This window comes from Chrysemys picta, chromosome 3, assembly GCF_011386835.1.
Source record: "Chrysemys picta bellii isolate R12L10 chromosome 3, ASM1138683v2, whole genome shotgun sequence".
Taxonomy (NCBI): domain Eukaryota; kingdom Metazoa; phylum Chordata; order Testudines; family Emydidae; genus Chrysemys; species Chrysemys picta.
The window spans coordinates 108,495,913-108,521,464 of NC_088793.1; the positions used below are offsets into that span (position 1 = coordinate 108,495,913).

Consider the following 25,552-nt stretch of genomic DNA (forward strand, 5'->3'; position numbering starts at 1 on the left):
GGCAGGTGTTTGCACTGCATGTGCTGGATTTACTTGGAAGACTTTCTTTAGAGCCTCCAGATCATATTAATTAGGATTTTCAAAAGCATCTAAATAACTTAGAAGGACAAGTGTCATTGACTGAGTCTGCCTAAGGCATTTTGAAAATCCCATCCATTTTGTCAATGTGTCCTAATATTGGAAATGTTAAGGTGCAGATATTTAACACGGCACAGGACATGGTAGCTACCCCAGTGAGTGTGTAATACTAAAGTTGTGATTGTGCAGATAGTAATGTGGGGCACATCCCGCCCTTTTCTTTGCTGTCACAAAAGTTGAATAGGTACTGACACTGCTATGGTGACCCTACTCTGAGACGAAAGGAGGCAGGGAGCTTGGCAGGGGTCTGTTTCACCCTTAGCCCTTATGTAAAAGTTGTATAGATTATATAAGAAATCAATAACCTTTCAGTACAATAGGTAATTATATCCCTGCTTTAGAATTCTATAGGATTTTTCAAAACTCCCATGGAAAAGAAAATATTCCCTATTAATTTTTAATATTTTCTCAGAGTAATTTCTATAGTACCCAATTAAATCTCTGTATTAAATCTCTTTCTTTCAGCCTTATTAATTTCTGGAGTATTTTTACATAAGAGCATGTATATCTCAGAGCTACTCTAGTGGGTTCCATCCATCCCAATCACACAGAGGGGACCAGCACCATGTGACTAAGGCTGGGTAAGGAAAAGGGCATGAAACAGTGCATCTGTAAGTATGAATTTCCGCCAGCCAACCTCCTAAAATCAATGAGAGTTTGGAGTGTAACCTGCTTGGGCATGTTGGAAAATCCCACTAAGTGCCCATCTGCATCTTTAGGTGCCTAAATAACTTTGAAGAATCTCCCCCTTGGTCACGTTTGAAAATTGGAGTTAGGAGTCTACATCACTTAGGTGCTCTTGAAAATTTTGTCCCAAGTGTCTGCATTAGATTAGTTTTTCAATATTTTTTCAAAGCATAAAACTAATAATCCATTCCTACTACATACTTAGCACTTGTAGAACGATTTATGTTTTTCAAAGCACCGTATAAATATTAACTCATTAAAACATATCATCAGTATTAAAATAGAAAGTATCTGAACGCATTTCTGGAGTTGCTTTACTTTAACCAAAAAATATCCCGAGTAATTTCAATGATACTTGATCGACAGTTATAAAAAAAATTGCTCCCAGGCTGAGAAGCTGGGTGACAAATCACAGCTGCACATGAATTAAAACAAGCAAGCTATAAATCCAGCAATAGAGGGTGGTCTTATATTGGAAATGCTAATAGACCTGATTTACCATTGTGCCAATCCTGGACTCCATTCTAATAAAAAACGTGTGATTATTTGTCCATTGTGCAGGGCATTTTGTTCTTGAATGAGTTAATACAGTAAAATGCACCTCAGCAGGGTAACAACTTTTTTGCCACATAGGATTTTTTAAAAATATGTTTATTACAGACTCCTCCTTTTTATATGGGTGCATGATGCTGTATGCATCGTGGCTCCAACTAGATACCCTGCTTCTCCTTTCTTCAGGTTTAGATGAGCCAGTTCCTAGCATGGATAGAACTTGGTAAGCCTCCCATAAGCACCTGGAATAACACACTGCAATGGAAATAATGGGGCAGATCCTCAGCTGGTGCAAATTGGGGACCTGTTCCAACATCTCATTGTTGGAAAATAAGATGTACTCTCATGGTAACTAGTAGCAGGGCAAAGTGTGATTCGTATTTTCAGCTGTTGCACCCACACATAACCCCTTCTACTGACTACTAAGCCATATGTTTAGGAATAGATGGCACAGATAATTTACTATCATGCTAAGTAAACTTCACAGATAAACTTGGAAAATTCAAAGAAAATATGAAAAGTAGACATCTCATTCACATAACTGTATATTTATTTCTTTTTAAAGAACACTCCTTAATTGTATTGTAATTCAATATACAAACTTGGTTTCACAGAATTATAATATACTAAATAGCACAAAAAATAACCCATATTTTTCTTGGTTTTTTTCGTGTGTGTGTGTGTGCTGGTGGCAGTGGTAACCCATCATACCTTCAAACGTATAAGTAGGGGTTACTCCTGACTGTCCCCCCACACAGACTGAACACCAGTCCAGATGGTGTCCTAAAGATGCTGTATTCTTGAAGAACAAGAATACTTCCTTGCCCCTGAACTCTGCGGATGTCCGCAGTTGTAGTGCTCTCCCTCTGGCCAGGAGGGCTGACGACTACAGTTGTGGTGCTCTTCCTCCTGTCAGAAGGGAGGACAGGTAGTCTCCCCTAAAGTTGAAACCAGTATCACTGTGGGGATTGACCAGCTGGTGGTGTTCGAGAGCAAGTGTCCATCTTCTTTTCTCCCGGCACCCCCATTCTCACCATTCTAGACCCCAAGTGTGACCCCTCTGCAATCCAGCTAAGCTCCACACCATCAGTTTGTGCAGAGACACCCAAGGTCACTCCCGAGCTTGGGTCTCCCACACGCAGCGCACAGCACTGCTTGCCAAACCATTGGGCCAGCCGACAACCAAGTTCTATAGACTTAGATGTGCTTTGTCACCTCGTTTTTAAAGACACTCCAGTATAGGTATGTGTTGACCTATGGCCTGATCCTGCTTTCCCTGAAATCAATGGCACAACTTCCATTGACTTCAATGAGAGCAGATCAAACCCCTAGTGTCCAAATGTGTTACATATAATTGTACCAGTGATGCACTTGTACATATTTACATGGGCTGGAATGTTTTCCCATTTTTTTAAAAGGAGAATATATAGATCAACATGTTCACATAAGACCAAATACTTTTAATATATTTATAACTGTTTTATAAAGCTTTGAAAAAAGTCACAATAGCACATTGTTTTACTTTAATGCTTTACGGTACTATCAATTTAAAATCACAATCAGCACTTAAGTTATAGTCAATCCAGCAAACAAGAGACAAAAAAATTACAAGAGTTAAGAACTGGCTGATACATCCTTTATCTTTTTTTTTAAACTAATGCATAAGTGCAGAATAAGATAAGATACTCTAGTTTAAATATCTTGTTTACAATATACATTTTTGTTCTAATTACGCAACAGTAAATCCCATGCTTCACATAGAAAAGCAATCCACAACATTAAGAAAAAAATTTACAATTTATGAAACAAAGTAAATAAATATTAGTATTACAGAATCAGAGCTGTACATAAAAGCTTTTCAATTTTAATCATATAAAAATATGCTTTTAGTGCAACCTCACATATATACTGATGCTGTTTTGCTTTACATCATTTAGATCCAAGTGTCCAAAAAGGAAAGAAATTACATTTATTACAAAGCAGATACACAAATTCTAAAATATGTACAAATTACTGCTAAAAAAATGCTTATAAGAATATAAGCAAAGTAAAGAAAAGGCACAAACATCTGTACAATTTAAAAGTACCAGACCCAATAAGAATTTCAAAATTTCATTTTGGTCAGGCTCATGATGACTTGTCATTTTATCTAATTCTTTTGATATAACAAAAGTATATATAATTGCAAACTACTGTAACTTAGGACAGGCATGCTGTAAAGTTGAATACTTCTACCTCTAGAAAAAAAGGGGGTGGAGGGATACATGTATGGGTAAAAGTCTCCAGGCATCTCAGATCAATGCAGTTTGCTCTTCTCAGATGATGTATCTTTTCTTTCCTGTGTGCTTGATGGAGAGTCTTTCCTGCTGTGGAAGCCTAACTGTCTGACATCTACACCGCTCTTGTTATAAAAGGTGGAATGAGCTAATGCAGTCTGTGATGTACCAAAACTGTCCTTTTCACCACTGTGCAAGTCAGGATGGGTGGCTGAAGCACAGGCCTGGCCTGGCTCAGATCCACTAAAGTGTTTAATGCTAAAATGTGCACTTTCTAAGGGCTTCTGATAAGGCTCAGAAGCCCTCTGTGGCTGCTCTGCCCCATGCAGAACGGCTTCTTCTGTGGCGATTCGCAGAGAGGCTATGGCTTTTGTACAAGTCTGTATGGTCTCCTCCTGTTCTCTTTCTGTAGCTATAAAACTGTCTTCTGAAGTGCTTTGTTTCAGCAATGGAGAGGAGGATACATTGGATGGAACAGCTGGGTGCAAAATGTGAGGAGAGGTACATTTCTCATGGTGTTTAGAAATGATATAGGATTCTTTTGTAATGGTTTCTGAAGTTACTCTTTGCTTTTCCTCAGAGCTCTCCCTCTGCAGGGGCATGATGGACGGAGGATATAAATCTGATAGGGCCATAGGTACTGAATGGACCATTTGGATACCTCCAATGGGCATCATGGGGATAGGTGCTCGGATTTGTTGCTGGGAGTGTAATGGAAGGTGACTGAAGACATAGTCATTAGGACCCTCAGGGAACAGGCTAGATCCATGATGGTTCGAAATTCCTTTTTCTCCGTACACACTGAAGTAAGGACCCTGAGACAACCCTTTTCTCTGTAAACAGAAAAACAACAACATGGTCAGCAAAATCACTCCTGAAGCTTCCAAACCTACCAATTTCTCTCTTAAGCGTTGCATGTAAAATAATGACTACCTGTGGCCCAATCCTGATTTTGTCCTCTGGGCACTATTCCAATATAAATATGAAATAATAATAAGAAGGGTGCCAATTGATTGCCAATTGAAGTGGTGGTTTTGTGACATAGACACTCATCCATTTGGAATGGGATTGAGGGATTTTCCACAGGCCACTGTTCTGCAATCGTAAGATACTGGCTTTTGGTCTTTCTCCACCAAGTCCTATCTTGAAAGAGCGACCCAGAATTGAAAAGCTCACCTCCAGTCCGTACTAACCACATTCTGAGCCACTCAGAGCCCCCTTTTTGGTCTCTTAATTTCTCCCATTTGGTTTTTATTTGATGATTACATGTTGCTTATTGGTGGCTAGAGCAATAGTGATGTAGAAAAGTAGGACTACCTTTGCATAATGTTATGTGGGATTTATCCACACAGCTTCCAGGGACTCTCATAGGAATCAAATGACTACAATCCTAATCACTGCTTTAAAGTGGAGGGGTTAGTGATCATAAGACTATTAACCACTCAAGAGCTGTGCAGCTAACCACAGTGCTGGTATAGGCAGTCTGGAGATTGTGCCACAAAAGGCTAATACATTAAGCATCAGCACTTCACTGGGAAATCCTAACTCCCAAGGCATTAACCAACCATTTGATCCTGTACCGGGAAACTGGTTTAGGGGACAATGAAAGATTCAGTGTTTGTGCTACGTGATGGCTGAATCTCACATTGCACGGCAGCTTTGTCATGTTCGATATAAATCAGGGATGACCTGAGATAGGTTAAACTCAGAGAATAATCTACGTCAGAGTTTCTCCTATATAAGGATGAGACATTTAAACCATATAAAAAAAAACTGTCCTAGGTAAGCACAGCGGCAGCTCGCTATGCTGCCAATGAGATAAGAAATTTGAGGAATAAAATGGAATTACCAGAGCACCAGGCTGAGAGTGCAGAAAGACATAACTATTTCAGTGCTCTCTAGTGCACGAGCTTTAGAGTGTCAGTCTGCCGTTGTGTTAGAAATTCATGGTCCCACAGCACAGCTGCTTGAATTTGTTTTCCTTCTTTGGTCTGCCAGACGGTTTCTCAATCTGACTGTCCTCTTAAATGTTTCCCAATCCATGGTCTCTGACGTGACCACATCGGACAAAGACTTGACCAAAATAGAAACAGAGCAATGGCAACACAGAGGGGCTGCAGAGTAAAGTAATTCTTAGAAGAATTAACCTAGGAACACAGAACCCCTAATGGACTAAGAATCTGTAAACAATAACTTCTCCATGTTATATCCTGCAACAATTTCAAAGGGCAGCAAACAGCCTGTCCACCTCCTATGGAAACTACTAATATGATACGAGCTGCTAAAATGTTTAAGAGCCTGCAGTGTCCTAGATGTACTTAGAATTACACAGGGCCCTGAGTCACAGTATTCACATCTGGATCCAGATTCTGAACCTCCTAAAACTCATGGGTGTTCAAATGCAGGGTTCTGGTTTGAACCATTATAGAAACAAGGTCCAGCTGAAAAATTCCAATGCAAGTTCACAGTCTGAATTCCTCTAACCTCCAAAGTCTGGGAGAGTACAGGCTGGGATTTGGTTCAGGCCTATCTGCATTTAGGATGAAATTAAAACGAAAGATGAAATAAGGGGGTGCCCTCAATTATGCACAGACATCTCTTCAGAAATGAAATTGCTAGACATCAGCTGCAATGCCTTACATTGTACCTGAGTTGTGTGCATGCATCTTGTTCTATGTGAATCTTGCCTCTACTACAGCTTCCCAGCCCTTCTGGGTCACTCAACTCCTGCCCAGTACTAGTGGTACTAACCCCCTCAAAAGGGGAAGGAAGGGAAAGGGCTCCCCACTGGCCAGCAGATCTGATATTGAACCTCTTTAAAGGTCAACCGAGCTGACACAGCAGTGTATGCTCCAAGGATCCCACCACAGCACAGCCCCAACACCCCCTAATGCAGGGTTGTGCCTTTATAGTACAAGATAGATAGCAATTTAACTTGTGCACCAACTTCACAGTAGTGTCAGACCTACTTTGAAGTTAGTGTTTTGTGAGTTAACTGCTATTGTACAACCAGCAGAAGGCACATAAAAATCTTTTCTTTTTTGTAGGCCCTATAAAAATAATTGCCTTTCTAAGGTTTTTAAATTTCATATAGAAATAATAATTCATAGATATATAGTGCTTTAATCCAAGGCACTTTAAAGTATATATAAAGAACCACCAAAATGCAGCCAATCTGAAATGGAGGGTGGCAGCCAGTCAAAGCCCAGTAGAACAATGGGGAAAGAACATTTTTGGCCAAGGAAACTAGAACAAATCCTTACTTATATAAAAAGTGCCATGGGAGTTTTAACGTCAATGCAGAGCAGACAAAGTTAGCCCCTTCTTACTCAACTGATCTGATAACTCTGTGTATTCAGAATTTGGCTTGTTTTACAGACATATATATATATATTACACTTTTTCATTCCCAATAGGATTGTGGAGCCAGCACAGCTATGCAGGAGTGAACAGGATTCTCCTCTGGTTTGAGAGTCAGTGGCAAAATTGTTAATTAAGTTATAATTACCAGATCCTGAAAGTGAAAAATAGTCCATTCCCCCCCTGTAATATTTTCAGTTATAGTCATTTCAGGTGTTATTTATAATAAGAATAGATTAAAAAATATTCAGAAGTGTGTGATTTTAGGTTCACGGATCTTAAAGTCAGAAGGGACCATCAGATTATTTTGTTTGACCTCCTGTACATCAGAGGCCATTACATTTTACCTAGTTACCCCTATTAAGCCCAATAAATTGTGTTTGGCTAAAGCATATCTTCCAGAATGGCATCCCGTCTTTATCTGAAGACATCAAGAGATGGAAAATCCACCATTTCCCTTGGTAGTTTGTTCCAGTGGCTAAAGAACCTACTGTTAAAACAATTCTGCCTAATTTCTAATCTGAAATTGTCTGGCTTCAGATTTCAGCCATTGGTTCTTGCCATGACTTTCTCCACTAGATTAAAGAGTTTTAAAATTAGCCCAGTCATACTGATGTCCTGTCTAGGCTTAGATCCAAAAATATGAAGGAAATAAACAAGAGATATGAGAGTGAATTACTGCCATTCATTACAACATGAATTATATGTATTTGATTGAAATGGGTCTGACATTATCTCAGAAATGCTGAGGTCTCAGGAGCCAGTCTTGCAAGGTGCAGAGCACTTTCTGAAACAGCAAACTGATGGTGCTAAGCACCTCTCAGAATGTGTTAAGCACCTTGCAGGATTAGGCACAGAATGCACAGCATAACTATAATAGCAAGAATTGTCATGTTGCCCATGGGGAAGTTTGTCACATCCCCTTTCACCAGTTTTATTACACCTCCAGGAATATGTATGCCAATGGAAGTGTCTCATATACAGGATATTTAGTCATTCAAGGGACTTAACAGCTCTCTGTTCACAGTATAACAACATCAGCTGTGGGGTCTCATACAATATTCATTCAATGCCAAGATACTATGACTGCTAAATGAATAACTATTTATCCTTTTCTTTGCCAGTAAAAATGATTTGCGTGTCCTTTTTCTATGTTCATGTCTGTGGGAGCGCTAAAGTGCACAAGGGAATCAATTCCAAAGTTTAGAAATTGCTACTCTTATGAGTCCACAGTTCAATTCTTGCCATTCCCAGGGAAGAATCATAATTGTAGTGAACAAACAAGACAGATGATGGAAGATGAGGAAAGCACTGCCAGACTGTCCCAGGAAGGGACCTACAGTTCTGTCACTGATTGCCCATATTGAACCAACATGTGTGGATGAAAGCAGCATTCCAAATAAAATTTCAGCAAGACGGCAAAGGCAACATGAAAACTTGTGACCAAAAGAAGCACCCTAAACAAAAATGAAGTGATTCCTTAAATCACAGAGTAAAATAGATTTGTGAAAAATATTATTTATTCTTACTTATATTATTGTAAACCTGGGAGCTTTGCGAATGTTAGGGCTTGTGAAAGGTACTGAACTGACAGCTTTAGAAAGCCATTCACAGAGCAGGTACAGCATGGGGACTGGCAGTGCAAATTTTACTCCCACTGTCCCACCAACATTCTTATAGACTAACTGGGATGAAGCATCTCTAAGTTTGAAGATAGTTCAGTTTCCACTCAGTCCTTTGTGTCACTGGTGCGACTGCCAACTGTGATGGTGGTTTGTGTGATGTAAACACTACCATCAGATGATAACTTCTAGGCCCTAATCTTGCAATATGGTGCTTATGGACACCTCCCTGCTCCCATTTGGAGTCTCATTTACATCAGTACTTCTATTTATTTCACCTGTGCTTCAGCGGTGTACCTCTGTACATTACATTGCAGTGTAAAGGCCATACTCACTACTAGTCTGGGCTGAGTCCCAGCTGGCAATCCGGAGGTGAAAGGCTATGTATCTCATTACCAAGCAATAGGAGCAACTGTACATCATTTGGTAAAATACATTTTACATGTAAAATAGCTAATGAGGGGCCAGATGCTCCGATGGTGTAAATCAGCATAAATCCACTGAAAATGAAGTCAGTGGAGGAGCTACACTGATTTATCCTAGCTGGAGATCAGGCCCCAAGTCTGTAATGTTCTGTACCAAGCCACCGCAAGTGGCTGAATCCAAGTCGTGGCTTGGTCCATATCTACTATAGTTTCCAATGTTCTTTCCTCAGGTTTTTGATGAGGCTCCAAGCCTCTTCTTTCTTCCTCTATAGAAGTTTTAGGTGAGTGATTCCAGCATGCAAGTTTACAAAGTTCTTTTAAAAGCTCCATACAAGTTAAATAGTGCACTAGCTTTGATAATAAAAATTAAAATATTATTTCATACTTACTGCATGTCCCAATGGAACGGATTCAGACTGTAAATATTGACCCATAGACAATGCTGGATTATGGTACAGACCCCTTCTGGGTGATGCTGCTCTAACTGAGGCCATATATCTTCTCTCCCTCCTTGGAGACAGTTCTCTTCTGGCAGATGCATCTTTTCCAGGTGACATTGGTCTCCTAGGTGACAAATGACGTCTTGGTGAAACATCCCGTCTCGGTGATAACTCTCTTCTCAACACAGCTTCCTTCCTTGGGGAAAGGTGTCTCATGGGTGAAATATCCCTCCTTGGTGATAAATGCCTTCTGGGTGACAAATCCCCTTTGGGCATTAAATACCTCTTTGGTGAATTATCTCTATATGGCGAAGAATCATACCCTGGTGAGGACTGTCGGCTAGAAGGTGAGAAGTCCCTCGGAGATGAGGTGGGCTCTAATGAAAGCATGTAATCCTCCTCCATACAACTAGGTATGTCTAACCTGTCTTTGTCAGGCTCTGAATCAGTACTTTTGCTCTGGAAAAACCTCTGATATTCCGTCATTTGTGAGTCTTCATATGAGTCACTTGGTGTTATAAGCTGAGTAACCTGAATACTAGGTAAAGTAACCAAATAACTGATCAGGGAGGAGTGTCCCATTGAAATGGAACTGTCAGGAGAAGCCCCATAGGACGCCGCTGCAGCATTCACTGACAGTGAAGAGAATCTGGGGGGTTGGGGGCTGGTGCTTCTTGATCTCGTTTTTGGTGTTGAGTCTCCCTGGGTATCATCAAAGTCATCGTCATCCTCTTCATCATCGTCATTGTCATCTCCATCATCCCCATCCGATTCCTCAGCATCAGAAAACTGGTGTTCTTTTGATATGCCTGCCATACTACTCTTCTCTGCTTCCTGGTGCATGTCTTCAATGTTTTCTGAAATAATCATGGCAAGTCCATCAAGTATGCACAGAGACACATTTCGGGTCCAATCCTGCACCCATTCCATACTTAGAACATCCTTTGGTCACTGGATGTTCTCGGTGCGGAATGGTTGCTCAGTCAGGTCTTTAACAGAAACTAAACTGCTGTTTAATATTCATAATAATATAAAACCCCAAAATCAACCTGAGTGAAATTCACCCCTGTGGAGAAGGCCAGCCCAAAGCTTATCCTCCATGCCTCTGCATGAGGGTGAAGTTCATCCTCTGTGGACACTATTAACATCAGAACATTTATAGCCAACAGACTAGAACTGGACCTGACACAGAAGACATTTAAACGGTAAGAATTTTTTTCCAGCCTCAGCTGCTGTAGTATTAAATAATTAGAATTCACCTTAAATAAATGTGTCAGATTTATTTCTGTGCTTATTGTTTTTTAATAAGATACTCAAAAGACCTTTTTTTAAAATAAAACCACCCCGAAAATATTCTTAACTTATCCTCCGGTGTCATCCACTATGTAACGAGTCATCTGCACACTATAAAGGCCACTCCAGCTAAATTAACTCATTGTAACATACCTGCTTCTTCAGTTTCGGCATCATCCACAGATGTCATTGATACTCCCAGCTCCAGGCATTTTTTCATGTGTGCTTTAGACTTCATATGTTTTGTCAGATTTCCTATCAAAGGTACAGAGATGATGCTAATTAGTTGACATCAGCGAAGAAATCTCTCCCAGTCAGTTTTTGTTTTCCTTTTCCCCGCCTAATCGATAGAAGGGTGTTTAGGTTAAAAAACAAGCAGAACTGATTCATTCAAACTCAATCCCCATCACAGCCAGTGTAATTTAATGAGTGTGGGAATTTACATCTTCCCCAAAACTGCTTATATAAACCTCTCTCTTCAGCAAAATAGTGGCAGTATTTCCGAGAGCTGATAACTGGCAATGATCACTAACGTATACCAATTAAACACTTCTTGTAAGTACTCTGAAGGCCATTCCAACCTAATCCCTTCTTATTCATCTTCCTCTTGTATATTAACATACATAAGTGCTGGAACTTGGGGTGCTGGGGGTGCTACCACACCCCCCTGGCTTGAAGTGGTTTCCACCATATACAGGGTTTACAGTTTTATTCGATGGCTTTCAGCAACCCCACTATACAAATTGTTCCAGCAGCTGTTATCATACCACCCCCCTCTTCCTATTCCCTGCCAGAAATGACAGTCTCAACTGCCTGCATGTTCATTTCTTCCACATGCAACTTCATGTTTTCTTCCACGTTACTTCTTATGCATGGAACATCCTCTCTGAACTCATCTTTAAAGCCACAATCCTAGCCTGCCTCAAATCCCTCCTCAAGACTCATTTCTATCATGATGCCAAAGGTAAAATGCATTCCAATAATGGCTAGGCAGGGGACTAGATAGGGATTAAAAATATCGACTCCCTCTATTTGTCTGTTTTACCTCCTTGTAGGTTCTTATCTTAAATTAGTACCCATTCCTACAATGAGTGACCAGACAGTACCTGCGAGGAGCCCCACTGCTGATTTCAAGCATGATGTTGCTTGTGGGCAAACAGGCAGAAGCCTGCCCTTACAGCGCTTATTGCAGGATTGGGGTCTTTGAAAGTGAGTTTATTAGGTAATGTTTTTTTTTAATCTGTGTTTGTATAGTGCTTCTATACCAGAGTCCCAAGCTTCTGGTCACTACTGTTATATACATAAGAAATAACAACAACAACAACAACAACATATCCTTCAGAAGAAATACAGTGACATGATACACTGTAAAAATGATTAATCTGGTTCATGTACATTGTTTTGAAATAGGTTGTTGCTTTCCCCCTCTCCAGTGGTAAAATTACAGTGTAGAAAATAGTGCAGATTGCAACACCAGGGCCAATATGCACATATTTTAATAAGCATTATATATATCTATATTGAAGTAACAAATAAAGCACTAAAAATGACCCTCAGCTAGATCTGACTGCCCCATGACCTTTCTTGAATTAGTTGGCTAATTATTTGCAGGCATTATGGAAAAAGTGGGTCTTGAGGAATGATTTCAAGAAAAAGAGGAAAATGAATCAGTCCAGGTGTAGAGGTCCCCATGGAAGAAGGCATGAAGACAGATGTTAGAGAAGTGAGTGGACAAGGTTAATATCAGTGAATAAATAATAATCCTATGAGACAAGTATTTTATACCCATTTTACAGATGCACAGTGAAGTTAAATGACTTCCCCAAAGCCACATAATGACTCCATGACAGAGCAGGGAACATAATCTAGAAGTTTTGGCTCTATGTCCTGTCCTCTAATCACCAGACACAATTTATTTCAATGTGAAATATTCAGGAATCCTGTCTCACAGTTCCTAAAGGCTGCCATGCAACATCAAAACCAGTCTCTGAATAATTTCTGTCAACGCACTGTGCAGGTATGAAGGGTTCATGCCACAGCCAGTGCAGGTCTATTGCACAGGGCAAAGGAGGTGGATGTTCAGACCCCATAAAGGACTCCACAGCTCCTTTACACCACAAATCCACTCCCCGTGTTATACAGGAGGTCAGACAAGATGATCAAAGGTTCCTTCTGTCCTTGGAATATATGAATCTGTGCTCCATTGGGATTCCCTGCATTCCAGCACACTCATGGAGTTTTGAATGGAGACGGAGCAAATTTTAGAGGATGAGACTGAAGAGATATAGTTAGTGGAGCTGCTACTATGCATAACCACCAGTTATTCCATATGGCAGGAGAAGAGGTACTAGAGCCAAAGAAGCTACTACAGCCCTACATCTGCAGTAGCAGCCATGCAGCTGCACTGCGATCACTCTGTGGCCTGGGGGAGGATTCCTTCCCCTTTTACACAATGAATATTCCCAGTGCAGGGCTAATTACCCAGGCTGTGCACAGAGAGTGGGATTTGACCTCATATGCCTTTTGCTTACCAGTATCCAAATGATGTTAAAAATGGAGAGGAGACTCACATGTATTATATACACACGAAAAATGCTGCTAAAGAAATTGATTTTTTTTTAAAAAGAGGTCGTTTCAAAGCAAATCCTAATTCCAATGAATATCATTATCCATGGCCTCCGGATGACAAATGGAGGCTTTTTTTCAGTGCTGATAAATACATGTGAACATAAGCTATCAGATCCCTATTCATAATTAATGCAACTGTGGATGGAGTGGCCCACCTGGGAGTCTGTGGATTTGTACATTATTTATAAACTTGAAACTGAACCACTGTACAAGACCATGAAGGCATGCTTTCCTCTGCAGCTGAAACTCTGCTTCTGCATTATGCCACTACACGTGAGTCCCCCTGGAGTATTTTAGATTGCAGCAATTAAAACTTGCACCATGTAACATTTTTAGCATAAAGTAGTATTTGCAAGGGCAGTTCTTATGCCACTACATTTCCTCTGCAGACAAATGGGCTTGGTAGGAGCCTACAGCTCTTAAAATTAAGTTATGCAAGGAGTCTCACAGTCTCACATAAATCCTTGAATCATTTAGATATGAGGGAAAATATATTTAATGGAGTCCCATGTTCATAAATAAAACCATCTTATTCCGATGAAAGTTTTCTCTTTGATTGGAATGATGGATGTTAAATAACTAAGGAATTGGTGGAGGGAGGGGGAAGGGTTCAAGCAGAAAAGGCTAAATACCTTTAGTTTTGAAGGCAAAATTACACAACTTGCATACATAAGGCCGTACATCGGTATGAGTGCGGATATGTTTTTTGAGCATGCTTGGTTTCTTGCAGCGAATCCCACATTCTTCACAAATGTATTTTCCTCGCCCACGTCCTCTGACATACACATAATCCTCATTTGATTTGTACCTGTTGGAAGAGGGCATTGTATTTGAATTATATAGCCTCTAAGTCATACATGTACACAAACGGTGTCTTTATATCCCTCTGTGGCCCAATCCTACAGGCATTACATGCACAAAGCTTCCACTGTAGTCAGGGGGAGTTCTACAAATGGTGCACTGTCAGGTTGGGGCCCAGAGTGTATTTACTTTTCAGGAAATGCAGTAATTTGAATATGTTTGCAAGTCTTAGTTATTGTTTAACAACTTGAGACCAGCGGCTAACATCTGATCGGAGTACACAAGAGAACAACCCAGAATATGGGTTTATATGGCTACCCTGTGGGGAGCACATTCAGATATCTACTTCCTTGAAATGAAACGGAATTTCATTCCAATATGTATACTTAGCTGATACGTTATTAAAGGCATTAAAGGCACTCCCTGGTCTATTTAGCGGCTTACATTGTCTCATTCTGTTAGACAATAAATAAGACATGCAAACCTATGCATATTTCGTTAACTATCTTGATGAAGAATTAATACTGAAATAGAGGATAGGAAGGGTCCAGTTCACAGCTGTGCAGAGGGCCTGCACAAGGGCTACTTTGAGGGTTGAAGTGGAATTTAAGTGATGCATAGGCCTAGGGTGGACATTCTGCCCCAGGAAAAAATGTCACATTAAGGGTTCTACAGGAGGTACAGCTGCTAAAGAATAATGTACCTAACCCCCTTCTGCTGCTCCTTTCCTGAGAAGTTCAGAATACACACCACTCCCATTGAAATCAGCAGGCACTGGGGCAGCTCAACTCACAAACTATTCTCTACAGCGGTAGCTGGCACTTAAAAATGAAGGCACCACGTGGAAGATGCTTCTAACATTGAAGAGGATTCTAGAGGAGTATATGGCATTTTAAGGTGATAGGGCTGAAATTTAAAAAAATCAATTTTTTCTCAGACAAACTTTGTGATTCATATGCGAAGCTGCATCTCTGACTCAAGGCACTGAGACTAATATCCAGTACATATATAAAATATTCTTCCCTACTCATCTCTGTCCTCTTCTCCACCAATATGTGGACCCAATTTTCACATTTGGGCACCTGAAGTTAGGCATCTAAAATTCACATTAAAAGCTGCTGCTTTTAATCTCTCTCCATCAACACTAATCCTTCTCCTCTCCCTCCCATTTCGCAGTCACCAGGGATAGGACTGCCATCCTGCCATAATCTGGGCATCATCTCGTACTAGTCCTTTCTCTACACTCACATATCTAGGCTGTGCTCAAGTCTTGACAGAACATTTCAAAGATTCAGCTTTTTTGTTCTGTTCAGACTCCCAAGGCTCTTGTTCAGGCCCTCTTTGTCTTGCTACTTGTGCACTGTTGTCCCCATCTCCTTTCTGGCCAGCAATATCACCCCTCTCAAGTCCATTCGAAACTCAGATGCTAGGCTCTACTTTCTGCCTCATTATTCCAACCACATCACATTCTATTCTGTATCCCTCCTATTGTTCCCCCTTCTCTACTCATTTCACCTTTGCCGCCACATGGTCATCACATGACAAGTGTGGTCATTATTGATCTGGGCTGGATTTGAACTCAGTGCAGAAGAGTTAAAAGGCTCAACACAAAGCCCCTGAGTCATGCAGTTCCACTCCAAACTGCCATTTTATTTTGGGTTTCTAATTTGATCTCATCACCAGTGTAAAAGAACAAAATAAACAAGCCATGAAGTAGGGTTACCATACGTCCGTTTTTTCCCGGACATGTCCGGCTTTTTGGTAATCAAACCCCCGCGGCTGCTGTGCTCCTCCCCTGACTCTTCGGCTCTGTTTAAGAGCCGAGCTGCCCGAGCGCTACTGGCTTAGGGCAGCCCCCGTGCCTCCCCACCCTGCCTTCAGTGTAAACTGTAAGTAACTGACTGAAATGTATTGTAGGATGTAGCATACAAGCGAATGAAATTTAAAACTGTTGAGTTTCCTAGAGAAATATCACTTCCAATCCTCCCAGGTTTCTGTAGTCGTAGGTGAGGGAAAGTAGATTTTGCTATTCAAATAACATCATTTGAATCAAGCTACCTGCCAGTGGTAATAATGCTTTTAGAATGACAACTGTGAGGAAACCTGCATAGGCAAAGCGCAAAGACTAAGCCTGCACAAAAGAATTGCTCTTATTTCATACTACCCTCTGTGGATCAAATAAAACAAAAGACGGACGAAATGATGAATCTCTTAAAAACAATGATGAACTAATGCTAAGTGATGACATGTAGAGAATATTAGATCTGTTAAAAAAAACAACCCACCACAAGCTAGTGAAAGGAATGAATTTACCCTTCTGCAAACAATGCCACTGTTACGTAAAATGATAGCCTTCTGAAATGGATCTATAAGAAAGATGCATTAACACAACAGAATCACCATCCTCCACACTGTTGCTACGCAGGTAAGAGATCTCTATTGGGGAAACCCCATAAGCTAGAGAGACATACAGCCTGTCTACATAGATTATTAAAGCCCAGCAATAAATGTACACAGCGAGGCACCTAACTTCTTTCTTCTGTACGACAACTGTCTCAAGATACCTGATCTATATCAGGACAAATCCATAGGTGATATGTAAGATGATGTAAGTTATATCCCTTTACAGTCACTTAGACACATTTATGCTCATACTCCCTTAGACCTTATCAGTATGTAAGGAAGTCTAAGATGGTGTAATTAACACATCAAATTTCCTGACAAAGGTGCAAAAAGTTTCAGGTACAATATAGGGTAGCCTGCTTAAACGAACATCTTTCAGAGCCTCCTGTTAGTTGCTTTTCTTGCTGAGCTACACTCTTCTGGCCACTAGCATACAGACTACATCAATTTGGAATCCCTTGGGTGATCCAAATTCAGAGATGATATGTACAGGCAGGTGTGTGAGATACACACTTGTAAGTGGGTGAGAGTCTAAATAACAGCACTTTATACGTCTTGTAAACTTAGACTCACCTCTGAATTTGGGTCACTGAAAAGTCTCTTTTGTAGCCAGTTTACTGGTTTTTGGTTAGTAGCACAACGCACTACCACAGGGAACACCCAGGATCAGGGATTCCTGGGTTGTCAGGCCCTGGAACAATCTCAGAGATGACATTCTCAGTCTTCGAAGAGAGACGCAGGATATGCCCCCTTTTTGCTACAGGTTATAGAGAAATATCAAAGTTTATTTGATTGAGACTGCCCCCACACATCCACAAGCCTTTTAATGAGAGGGATGCTGAAAATGTTGAAAAATGACAGAAGACTAAATGGATTGCTGAATGCCTTGTGACCCTGTCCTGACTGGTTAGTTATTCTGAGACACCGCTGCAGGGCCTGACATGTATGAAAAGTACCACCCAGCTGTATACCTGGACATTCACCACTACCAACATATAAACACCATCATTTCAGATTTTCATAATACAAATAAAATTCTGATGCATGTACTGAGAATACACTGTAATGGACAAACCATTAATATGCTTATCATAATAAGCTAGATATGCCTATAAATTACATCAACGGACTATTAGGTCTGTTTTTTCCTCAGCTATTTGCTATTTATTTGTTTTGAATCAATTGAACAATAGCACATTGCTATTACAGCCAGCAGTAGATTAAACTATGTTTTTAATTTGATTGTTCTTACGTCTAAACACTGATACCATGGATTTTATTACCAACTAAAATTGTGTACCTGAAAGTCAACATTCAGTAAAAGACTAAAATATTCCAGGAATAAGAATAAGAATGCATAGCTTCTTTGTTAAGGCTGGTGCACAATACAGCATTTAATAACAGAAAGATGTCTGCCAGGAGTCCAATGAACACAAGAAGATTGCCTAGAAATCAAAATATTAGCTATCTATCCTCTTTTTTGCCCCAAATAAGAGAAATGACAATTCAGTAATGCTTTCTATGTATATAGAAAGTATAGTTGTACTAATGGCATAGGTGCTGGAACTAGGGGTATTGGGGGTGCTGCTGCATCTCCTGGCTTGAAGTGGTTTCCATCATATACAGGTTTTACAGTTTGGTACAATGGCTTTTAGCACCCCCACTGTACGAATTGTTCCAGCACCCTTGGCTAATGGTAAAGCAGAGCTGGAAGTAAGTACACAGGCTTTACTGTGTTTCCTACTATCTTGTTGCATGACTGACATATAAACAGGAGAAAGGATGCACGGGGAGCTACAAAACATGGCATGAGCCCAGAAGGCTGTTAATTTCCCTAATTCATCTACGTTCAAGTTCAAATCTGTTTACTCTGAAATGACAGGCTAGGTTTGATATTTCCAGTTGCATTTTCTTACCCTCCTTCAAAGATTTTAATTCGTACTGGCTCAGTCTGTTTGGACGCAATGTCTTTATCTCCATGACTTTCTCCTTTTACTCTTTCTTTTGTAATATTCCCCACTACTTTCCTTTCAAGTTTGCTGCCAAACAAGAAGAATGGTTCGTGTTTCATCTGTGGAATAAAGTCAATGAGTGTTATTACAGTCTGGAACACAGAATAAATGCACACTTCATTTCAAGTAGTTTAAACATTCTGGGATGAATTCAGCTCTGAGTTTGGATGCAATTCCATGAAGCCAATTAATTTGTCCCTTTACGTCTGGTGAGAGATGGTGGAGGGGCATAACAGGCACATTTTAAAGGAGCGTTATCTGGTGATACAGCAAAAGCATCACCACATCATGCTGGCCAATCATGGCTGTGGTATGCTGATCGCTTGGGACCAAATCTGGAGGTCCTTATTCAGTTGCCATTCAGTCTTTTTTCAGGTAACTCCCATTAATGTCAATGTTTGTTACTAGAAAAAGGCGGGAGTAAAAACTAAATGACCCTGTGAAATAAAGCCCTCAAATGTCCTGCTCTTCTAGCATCTTCCATTGTAACCGAAGTCATACTCTGAATCAGCTGTCAGAGCACGGAGGCGAAGAACAGGGGTCAAGAGCCATGGCCCTAGAATGCTCACCCAGAGTATGTTGTACCTTTTGAGTTTCCAATGTGGATAGTTTAAAAAGTGATAAAGAGGTACATAGGATAATCATATAGGCTTAAACAGGACATATTACATTCACATTTTGCTTTGAACCTTTATTTAACCTTTCAGGGATGATGCATTTTCAAAACATTAGAAAAGCTATAATAGATACAATTTCTACTTATTATTGAGAATTGCAACTGTCAAATATCAGCTTTTCATTATCCTTACGTTGATTTATGCATAATAATTTATTTCAATTTTCAGTTTGGTGTGATGTCTAGATAAAAGGGGTTTTTTAACTTATTGTTTACCTGAGCAAACTGTTTCCATGCACTTGAGGAGGTCAGTTTACCAGCTCCAGGTCTATGCATAGCAGCCAAAGAATAAATTTCTGCGGTGTTTTTCTGCTTGGACCTTAGAAGTGCTAGAGTAGTCTTTGTATTTAACCCTGATGGGTTTGGGTTACATGAACTAATGCACCATGAAGCATAAACTGAAGATTTGAGGGTTGCTTGTTGAATATAATTGGGCTTGGTATAGTTTAAGAAACACCAGCTCACAGTAGTAGTAGTGCGTAGACTAGGGAACTGAAAGATCTGCTGAAAATCTGCTCCATCTGTTAGGAGGATGGTTGAGCGTGCTGCTTTCCCATTTGGATTGGATGCCATCTGGACCAACATACCAGGAGGCAATTTCTGCTGTCGCAGTTGGTCTTCTGTCTGAATTTCTCCTGATGGCAGTGAAGACCTCTGTGGGCTCATGCTCATATCTGATGCTGTTTCATCCACATCCAATTCTTCTGGTGACTCTCTTCCTTCAGAAGGGCCACTCGACTTGTGCCCTGGTGATGCTGAATCAAAACTGGAAAGCTTTTCCCTGCTCAGAAAAGGGTCAGCTGTTGGTATGCTGGCAGAGGGGAAGTCTTGAGATGATGAGGACGATGATGGTGAAGAGGATGACATGGACTGCACACTTTCCTTTGGCTCAGTAGCACAGCTCTGCCTAACTAGCTGAGGCTTTTGCGGTCTGGAAAAATCCTTCTTTATATCTGAATTAGTCAACTCTACTGCACTTAGCTCCTCAACAATCTGTCCATACATTTTTTCTTCTTTGACTCTTTTCTGCTGCTTAGTCTCCATAAAAAGCTCCAAGCTGCTTGCTGGTGAAAGCATTCGTTTGCTTCCTCCCAGGGTAGAGGCAGTGTCAGAACTGGATGTCAGACACAATGGGATTGAGGATTCCAACCCAAGTGGTAAAGTCTGTGGTACTTTCCACAGAGGATATTTTTCTAATCCACCATTCTGACCTAACATCTGGGCTATGTTAAATCCTAGTCCTTGCATGGCTGCATTTGTTGATAATGTTCTTTGAGAAACTGTCTCATCCACTTTGCAAATGACAATAGCAGGGCTGTTGTTCTGTGCAAGGATCTGGGAAATGCTTGTATACATGACACTACCATAGGATGGCACATGGGTCTGAATCCTGACAGGAACAACTGTTCCTGGTAAAGACTGTACAGATCCATCATTCGGGGAGTCAAAACCTGTCTGTAGATGCTGCTCAGAGGAGGTATCTGCTGACTTAATACTAGGGTCTGGCAGGTACTTAGCATTTTTCGAATACTGCCCAGATGTTCCTGAGTAACGCGGGTATGTTTGCTCTTTCGCATGCATGTATTCAGCCGGTTTCTTTCCAATATGCTCTTGAGCGTGCTCCAGGTGATAACTAGGATGAATTTCTGTTTGGAAAGGTTGTTTGACATACGCTTTTTGTAACTGCTGTACAAAATGATGTGGCAAGTTTCTCTGTAAAGGTTCTGTACATGACTGCCATAAGACAGGCTGCTGAGCCGGTAAGGGAACCATACTGACAGCAGGATACGGAAACTGAAACAAGGCCTTGGGAATGGGGGGGAATGGAACCTTTTCTTTATGTGCAAATAGGTGCTGTTGCTCTGCTGGATATTTGGTTGAAATATAAGGCGCTTGTTGAATCAAGGGATTCCTTAAAATGTCCTGACTGTCGGCAAGGATGGCGTGTTGCTGGGCAAGCTGTGCACCAGAACCAATAGCCTGCTTTCCAGAGTCATCTGACTGAAGGGGCTGAAGCACAGAGATGGGAGAATGATGCCAAGCAACTTGGGAAGAGCGAAGACCAGCGTGTATGTGTTCCATCTGCTCTTGCTTTATACCTGGTTCCACACTTTGATCAGTCTGGGGAATCTCTGGGAACCCACTAAAAGAAGCCTGACGGACCAGAAAGCATTTCTTCCTTTCTCGTGATGGAGATAATCCTGCAGAAGGTGCCCCGGCTGCTGAAGCATGAGACAGATTCCCATAATCAAAGGATTTACTTCGGATCTCTGGGATTTCGGTAGCATGCGGACAAGGCATCTGTTCAGACGAGCAACGTCTCATTTCCTTCTGATGGTGATGCCCAGGGACGGAAAGTGAGTAAGCACCAGCTGGAACAGTTAAAAACTCGGACTGTTTTCCAAACTCATCGTGTTTGGAAGGCATGATGAACTTGGTATTTTCTTCCCTTTCAAAGGACATTGAAAAACTCGAACTATGGGACAAATTACTTTCTTGGCTAGGGCTGCGAGAGAGGCTTGTGCCGGTGGATTCAAAGCTGGACTCCCCAGAGGAGTGCTCCATGTCAGCAAGCCGTAAGCGTTTCTTTTTGGGCGGTAATTTTTCTGCTGGGAGTTGAGAAAGAGTTTCACTTCTTTGCGGCCACTGGAATTCTTCAGCAGGTCTTTCCTGCTCTTTAGTCTGAACTTCTTTATCTTTCTCAGGTTTATCTGGTTCCTCTGTAACACGGATCTCAGGTACTTGTATGTTATGCTGGCGAACCAGTCTGGGCTGCATATGGTATGGCTGTGGCTGTTGAGATGGAGACAGTTTATTCACACTATCAGCATTTTCTGTTTGCTGAGCCCGCTCTGGGCTCATTGGGGTCTCAGCAATCTCGCTCTCACAGGTTTCAGACAGTGAGTAGGTTTTATCCTGCAGGCAAGCAATATGTTCTGTAGATTCAGACCTTTCAAATGAGTTTGGCCTGCTCACTGAGTTTGTATGCTGAATGACAGAGATGACATTTCCAGGGGGTTTTCTGTTCAGTGACTCTGCTGTCTTTTCTGGTTCTGCAGTTAAAGGTGACTCTTCTAATGAAGCTGATGGGCTTCCAGACTGCAAGTGAGGTCTACAGATTTCAAAACGCTCTGCGTGACAATGGGCAGCATTATCCCATGCGCTTCTTTGCCCTTCCTGAATTTGGGGTTTGGGATCAAAATCTGAAGGCAGCATCCCCACTGGGGTGCCAGTACCACTGCTGCAAAGCATGGGAACATCCTCCTCATCCCCAACACTCTTCTCTTTTCTGCGTTTTCTGTTTTCGAATGTGGTTCCGTATACAGACGGCACTGGCTGGGATTGTCCAAATGAATCAACAAAGTACTCCCCTGCTTGTTTTATCCCACCCGAGCATGGCAAGTCTCGGTAGTTCAGCTTTTGAGTTTCAAATTCTTCCCATTTTCTGTAGTGCTTTCCACAAGCATCATAGTCATAGAAGGTTCTCTCCCCTGCAGTCAATTTCTTCTCCTTCAAGGATGACCCTTTTTCACCACCTGTTGACCTGCTGGAAGCCACAAGGATATTTTTTCCTGTCCTCCCATGGTAGTCTGGATCTGAGTGCCCCTCCTGCACTGAGGGCAGCTCAAAGGCAGCTTGTCTTCTTAACATCCTCTGATGGGATATTCCAACTGTCCCAGGATAAAATACATCATCTGAACCAGTCATTCTCTCATCAAAGGAATGGCTTCCTCTCAAAGATGAGGGGACACTTAAATTGGTTGCAGAAGATGTTGGCATGGAGTTACTTCTAATAAGTGGAGAAGCATCTACTGGAGGCTCTAAAAGTCCAGGTGTGTCACCCTGCTGACTTACTGGGTAAAGGTTCAGTTCATTTTTGATGGATGATGTTGTAGTCTGGGATTGTTTGGACTCTGTATTGCTACTACTGAGGAGTTGGGTAGATGTAATAATGCTCAGTTTACTGGGATCAATGAGTGCTTCTTTATTTGGAGTTAGATGAGAAATATGTTCTTCAAGCATCTTGATGTCTAATCTGGTGTTCACCAGAGGTAGTGGCTGCTCCACTCTGCCCATTTTACCCATTAAATTGTGTTCCTGATTGGCTGTTGCTACTGTTAGTGCTGTCCTTTGACTAATCCGATAGAATTTCCCAAAGATTATTTCTTCATAAGACTTTGCATTAGTATTTGGAGGGCTTATTTGTTGCTCTGCACTTTCTGAGCGGGAAAAGTAACCAGAATCAGTGCTTCCTTTGCTATGTGGGCTCAAAAGATTTAGTGACTGCTCAGAGTCTTGCCCTTTTTTCTCTGACAGTCTTAGTGCAAGTCGCTGTTTAACTGTATGAGAGTCATCAGACTTAGTACTTAAGGATGGGTTTTGTAACATGTCAGATCCAATGTACTGGGAACTCTCATTGGGTAACTGAATCCCACTTTTAGGGATAATCAAAATGGGCACTTTCATTGGGCCTCCCAATGATTCATCGATGGACGAGTGAAAGTTACTTCTGCTAGCAATGTCCAGTGGCATCTGTGGGACTGGGCTCAGTTTGTCAGAACTTTCCACAAGCAATGAGGTCTCATCCTCTGTGTCTGTGCTCTGCTCACCATCTGAATGTATTTCTGCTTCCACATCAATAAAACTGGCATCTAGGTCCAATTTAGATACCGCTGACTCTGTGAAAGGTACCAATCCTGCTTTAATTGCATGGGCATGTGATTTCCTGTGCTTGTATAAATTGCTCTTTGTCTTAAAAGAGAAACCACAAGGAACACAAGGGTATGGCCGTTCCCCAGTGTGGGACCTAATATGTTTTTTAAGTACGCTAGGTTTGGCACAAGCCCTGCTACAATAAGGACAAATATATTTGCCAGGCTTTTTGGGTTTGTGCTCTTTCTTGTGAGCATCTTCTGATTGTTCTATCGATTTCTGAGAATATTGGCTATAAGCAGGGTTCAAACTTGAAATTTTCTTTCTAGAGAAACCTCCACTATGGCCGTGCAGGTGAAAAGGAAATATGTCCTCTGAGGCAACTGATTGCAAGTGGCCAGGAAACTGCCATGTGTGGCCTTCCAAGCTCTGATGTGGCTTTATGTTGTGCAAGAACCCTTGTGGCAATGAATGCTGGGGAAAAGAAAGTGAATGTTGACATGAGTAGGGACTTGGCCGGTGCTGTGGATATTGCTTCTCGGTGACCTGCTGCCCAGCTTCACTCGATGAGCCAAGTTTCCCAGAACTAAAAAGTTGTGCTGATGCTGTGTTTCCGACTTGCTCATGATCTGTTTCTGGTTGCCTCTGTATTTCTTGATTGCCAAAAGCGCTCATCTTAATAACAGCTGAATGTTCTTGCCTCCATCTAGTTGGTACTTTAGCAGTTTCTCCAGACCTTGAGGTAGCTTTTTGCCCTATAGCTGTGTCCCCAGAGTCCATTTTGTTACACAAGGTCTTAAGTGCTAGTTCACTTGAAAGCTGTGCAGACACATGGAGTGTGTCCAATGCTGTGCTTTTTAAAGTTTTGTTGCTCCCATTTTTCCAGAGCCTTTGCAAGTTCACAGACTTCTCTTTTTCTTTTGAACTTTCCACACAGTAGTCTATAGGCATTAGATTTGAGTGTGTATGCTAATATAATTATCAGACAATTCTGTTCATGGCAGGAACTTTCCCAAACAGTTTATCATGCATTTGCAAGGAGTTGGTATGGCATTTGAACATTTTCCATTGTAAGTGTTGAGATGCAGAATGATCCAGAGAGATATTTGTTGATCTACTATAGCAAAGTCCTTTTCATCCCTTCCACAACAATGCAGCTACCTGAAGAGAAGAAAATAAAAACATGCAGATTAATACAAGTGGGTAATCACCACATGAGCAATTTAATTTGCTTCACAATTCTCAAAAGGAAGAGTGATGAATACGAAAATGTAACAATATTGTAGTAATTTGCATTTGTATTGTACCTTTCTTCCAAGCTTATTAAGGGACTTTACTAACATTAATTAAGCTTCACAAAACCCATGGACAGATGCGGGAACAGAGAATGTGTGGACAGAGAATGAACAGGTTAAGAAGATAACTGAAGGTCACATACCAAGTCAGTGAAAGAACTAGGACTAGAAACCAGGGCCTAATTTTTTTAAAACGATTAATAACTTTACGTGCCTCATTTTGGGGTGTCCAATTATGAAACTTTTTGAAATTGGCTTGATTTTCAGAAAGTTCTGAACACCTAATTTTTT

The 25,552-nt window shown here is 41.1% G+C and overlaps 1 protein-coding gene across 9 annotated transcripts in view; it reads right to left on the reverse strand.

Moving 5' to 3' along the window:
• Positions 1–1,909: 1,909 nt before the first annotated feature.
• HIVEP2 (HIVEP zinc finger 2) overlaps positions 1,910–25,552 on the reverse strand; it is a 156,888-nt gene continuing 133,245 nt past the window's right edge. For 8 of the 9 annotated variants that reach the window (XM_005280387.5, XM_005280392.5, XM_042848208.2 and 5 more), the window contains 6 exons: positions 19,530–25,127; positions 18,542–18,696; positions 14,054–14,229; positions 10,947–11,048; positions 9,450–10,357; positions 1,910–4,486 (listed from right to left, as the gene is read on the reverse strand). In XM_005280387.5, coding sequence (XP_005280444.2) covers positions 3,674–4,486; positions 9,450–10,357; positions 10,947–11,048; positions 14,054–14,229; positions 18,542–18,696; positions 19,530–24,917 — 7,542 coding nt within the window. In that variant the 5' untranslated portion in view covers positions 24,918–25,127 and the 3' untranslated portion in view covers positions 1,910–3,673. Of the gene's footprint in view, positions 4,487–5,502; positions 6,184–9,449; positions 10,358–10,946; positions 11,049–14,053; positions 14,230–18,541; positions 18,697–19,529; positions 25,128–25,552 lie in introns of all 9 variants that reach the window. The other variant, XR_010600107.1, reaches the window with a different exon arrangement.